We start from the raw sequence: 5,000 nt of genomic DNA on the forward strand, positions 1-5,000 counted from the left end.
GTGTGTGCTTTTGCTTATGCTTGTGCGTGCTTGTGTGTAGTGTGTGTGCATAAGTTGTTCGTGCTTGTGTGTGTGTGGACACAGCTGGACGCCTATGTGGTTGTGCATGTTTGTATGTGTGTGTGTGTGTGTGTGTGTGTGTGTGTGTGTGTGTGTGTGTGCGCTTGTTTGTGCTTGTGTGTGTGGTGTACGTGCATTAGTTGTGCGTCTCTGTGTGTGAGTGGGGGACACAGCTGGACGCCTGCATGTGTGTAGGTAGGCCTATGTGTGTTGTGGGGGTATGCATGTGCGTGCTTTCAGCCTATTTGGGTAAATGCCTTCATTGCAGCCTTTGAAATGATAGGTTGCTGACCTCAGCTTCTGACTGAATATTCAGCACCAAAAAGTCCAAGTCCACCAACCCTGAATACGTGTTTCTACAAATTATGTAAGGCATGACATATTTGGACTGTTACAGTAGATGGCGAGAAAAATGGATCTGCATTTTCACTTCCCCGGAAAAAAAAATCCACCATGATCAAAACATGACCTGTCTTTAAGTTTCATTAAAACATTTTGCTGTGTGTAGCAAAAAATAAACTGTTGGCAGACTTTCCTCGTAGTGGTCTGATGCAATTGTCTGGCACTTCTGTTCACCTCTTTGGATGTGTGCCCACTTTTTATCTCTGACACATACTGTATTTAGAAACAGGTTTCAAGACTGCTTTTTGGTAGAATATGCACATTTCAGTTCATTCGAGTCTGTTTATTTGCCAGACACATGTCCAAATTCACACAAGACATATCAAAACAGACTAGGACAATCAAACAAAGCAAAAAACACAAAACAGTGATAATAATAATAATAATAATAATAATAATTGTATTTGTATAGCACTGTGTCATACAAGGCATGTAACTCAAAGTGCTTAACAAATGGGAAAAAACATTGTTAGAGATAGATTTAAAAGGAGAGGTATAGAGGAGAGGCAGAAAAAGCAGGAAGGCAGAGGAAGAAGAGATAGACAGAGAATGTAGAGTCATAAGGTCAACGTAGGTTAGGACCAGGATTCTTAGATGTGTAAGGTCCATAGTGGCTGGGCCTATCATAAGTCATAGATAGTCACACAGAGATTGGGCGCTCAGGTGCGGCCCCTGGTGGCATCAGGGGTGAGGAAAAACTCCCTTTCGCTTGATTCATAGTTTGTGAGGGGGGAAAAAAGCTCAGTGAGGTCTGAGAAAAAAGACCCCCTGTAGTCAGGAAGAAACCTCAGGCAGAGACCAGCGGCCACCTAGGGGAGCCCCCTGCCAGGGCTGGATTGCGAGTAGTAAGGGCGCTGCGGCGGCTGGGACACTATGACGCCTTGGCAGCTAGGAGTTGGCAAGGATGAAGAGGTGGGTCTTCAGCTGCTTCTTAAAGGAGTCGACGGAGGTGGCTGATCGGATCTCGATGGGGAGGGCGTTCCATCTCTTGGGCGCATAGCGTCGCCGATCTTCTTCTGCGGGGGGGTGGGGGTCCTTAGCAGCTTGGCATCAGTGGACCTGAGAGCTCGAGCAGGGGCATAAAAAGAGAGCATGTCTGAGATATAGCTAGGGGCAAGTCCATTTAATGCTTTAAATACTGTGAGCAGAATCTTAAAGTCGATTCTGTATGAGACAGGTAACCATTGCAGGTCTGCCAAGACAGGAGAGATGTGCTCTCTCATTCTGGTTCTTGTTAGGATTCTTGCCGCAGAATTTTGAATGAGTTGCAATTTGTCAATTAATTTTTTTGGGAGACCGGAGAAAAGAGCATTGCAGTAGTCTATCCTACTGGTGACAAAGGCATGAATAAGTTTCTCAGCGTCTTGTCGGGGGGCCAAGCCGCGCACTTTGTTGACATTTCTAAGATGGAAAAAAGCAGATTTTGTTATCTTGTTGATGTGAGGCTCAAAGCTCAAATCCGAGTCTATGACCACACCTAGGCTAGTAACCTTATCTTTAATGTGTATGCTTAGGTCGCCTAGGCTTGAGTGGAGTTTTGCACGTTTTTTCTTAGGCCCAATGAGCAACACTTCAGTTTTATCTTCATTTAATTTTAGGAAGTTACTGTTCATCCAATCTGTAATGGCAGACATGCATTTAGTCAAGGCATGAATGGCAGTGGTTTGGCTAGGCTCGACAGAGATATATAGTTGAGTGTCATCGGCATAGCTATGAAAATCAACAATATCAATCAATAATGAATTCAGTAAAATTAAAATATATACATACACTTAATCCAGTGCGCTCTCAGCCTGGATGTGTACCATGTGCTACTCACAGTTGGATTTGAGATGTTGGAAGAATCATCCAGGCGTTGTGTAAACTTTTACATTAGGTTTGTTAAAAGTGCATGAAGTGTGCTTACTCCTGGGGCAGCCATATCTCAGTGGTTAGAGCATTGGCATTTAAATCAAAGGGTTGCAGGTTCAAATCCCACCCTTACCTGCACCTTCATCCATGGCTGAAGTGCACTTGAGGAAGGCACCTAACCCCACATTGCTCCAGGGACTGTAATCAATAGCCTGAACCTAAATAAGTGTAAGTTGCTTTGGAAACAGGCGTCAGCTAAGTGTAATTCAATTCAATTCTTTTATTAAGGGATAGCCCCTTGAGATGTTCCATCTTTTTTTCGAGGGTGTCCCTATAAACATCAAAAACATACATTACACACAGTCACACATCCACATCAGAGCTCTTCATCACTACAGGCTAAGCAGTCCAACGTCTCTATCTCAAATAGATTTATGGGAAAAAAATGTAATGTACTTCAGATAAAAACGTCCGGCTAGCACTCCCTCCTCTGGGGAGCTCAAGTAATATTCTTAAAGCATCGTTGTATGCAACTTGTAATTTTTGCATGCTGGCCTTTTTATAAGAACACCAGAGGTGAACAGTGTGGAATGGTGTACAATGCCTTGAACAACGCCACTTGAACTTGATTGGAGCAGAATGCAAATGTACAGTTTGCCTGTGCATGTAACTTACGACACTGTTAATGTAGTTGAGTAATATTTTTCTCTTTTCTTCTCCCTCTCTAGAGAGCATCAGGAAGCTTGTTGACAAATCCTCAATCAAGTTCATCCGTGGCATCAAGCTCGAAACGAAAAACGGCAAATCAGAAGACAGAATATTGGTATGTGAATTAAAGCGTGACTTATTCAAAGGGCTATGGTGTGTTGCCCACATATACGTACCACACACACACACACACACACACACACACACACACACACACACACACACACACACACACACACACACACACACACACACACACACACACACACACACACACACACACACACACACAGACACACACTTTAAAAAAAAAATTCAATCCATACAGCAATAGCTGTCTTTGAAGCATGGAGGACTATGTAAGTTGGTGTGAAATTGCACTGGCGATGATGGTCTGCGGGTCTCTTTCTCCCTCCTTCCATCCTCCTTTCCTTCCCTTCCTCCTTCCCTTCCCTTCTTTCCTTCTTCCCTCCATGGCTGGATTGGCCGTAAGGCATACAGGGCATTTGCCCGGTGGACTGTTGATGATTTTGGTCTGATCTTCGGCTCGTGTGTTTATTTTGAATTTGGATTCTTTGGTGTTTGAAGTCCACTGTGAGGGTCCCAGCCAGGCCCCTGCTGCCATGCTGCTCCTGGGGATGAAACAGAATGCTCAGGAGAACAGAGGGATGAGAATAGAGAGAGTGAGAGCGAGAAAGAGAGAGAGAGAGAGAGGAGTAAAGAAAGATGAAGATGAAGATGAGAATAGGAAAAAGAGAGACGAAGGAGGAGTAAAAAGATGACTGCTGATACAAAAAAAACCTGAAGTGAGAGGTCAAAGATTGTCACAGAAGTGTGTGCGTGCGTGCATGAGGGCATGCGTGATGATTTTGGCCTGATCCTCTCCTCAGTGTAGTGAGATCAGTCCTCATGTCGCTACAATTGACGTCTACATGTCAGATTTAAATATTCATTTTGGCTGCTGTGGTCGAAATAGCTCGTAATAGATGACTAAAAATGTTGTCACAGGCTTCATTGTTTCTCTCCATGCCTGGTGGATCGGTCTTAGCGAAAAATGCCCAGGCTGATTTTTTTTCTCCCAAGCCAGCCCTGCTTCCCTCCCACTGTCTGAGAAACACCTATCCTCTCCATTTGGAGACGTAGTGGGTTAGGTGGAGTCCACACACGCACACAGACACACACTCACACACACACACACACACACACACACACACACACACACACACACACACACACACACACACACACACACACACACACACACACACACACACACACACACACACACACACACACACGCACACACACACTCACACGCATGCACACACTATCATCCTTTTCATGTGTGAATGTGGGGCAGAGGAAGAGGGGAAAGCGTTTCACATCCTGGGCTCCGTCAGATCACTCGCTAGGCGCCACACAGTAGAATCTGGGCCAGCCCAGCCCAGCCCAGCCCAGCCCAGCCCAGCCTCGCTTAGCGCACATGCGAACCGCCAGGTCCTGCCTGTCCACAGAGGGAGCGGTGGCGCAGGCGCAGTTTACAGCGAGACACACCAGCACGCACACACATGCGTACACACACGCATGCACACACATACACACACACGCATACATACACACAGAAACAGAAACTTGTGCCCTTTCTTTTGTGCAGTCACACTCATATATGTGCACAGATATGTAGAGAGAGAGAGTCACGGACACACATACTTACATAAATACTTACACATACACATACACTTACAGTACACACATGCACTTAGACGCACACACGCACGCACGCACGCAAGCACGCACGGACACACACACACACACACACACACACACGCACACAAACACACACACACACACACACACACACAAACACACACACACACACACACACACACACACACACACACACACACACACACACACACACACACACACACACACAGGTGTTAGACGTGCACCTCTCTCAGGGGCCCTTCACGTCTTGA

General features: G+C 45.6%; 1 protein-coding gene across 1 annotated transcript in view; it reads left to right on the forward strand.

Moving 5' to 3' along the window:
- LOC134451553 (capping protein, Arp2/3 and myosin-I linker protein 3-like) overlaps window positions 1-5,000 on the forward strand; it is an 81,020-nt gene that overhangs the window by 1,760 nt on the left and 74,260 nt on the right. The window contains exon 2 of the mRNA XM_063202059.1: window positions 3,042-3,136. Within this exon, the coding sequence (XP_063058129.1) occupies window positions 3,042-3,136 (95 nt within the window). The remainder of the gene's footprint in view (window positions 1-3,041; window positions 3,137-5,000) is intronic.

The sequence above is a fragment of the Engraulis encrasicolus genome, chromosome 6 (genome assembly GCF_034702125.1).
Source record: "Engraulis encrasicolus isolate BLACKSEA-1 chromosome 6, IST_EnEncr_1.0, whole genome shotgun sequence".
Lineage (NCBI taxonomy): Eukaryota > Metazoa > Chordata > Actinopteri > Clupeiformes > Engraulidae > Engraulis > Engraulis encrasicolus.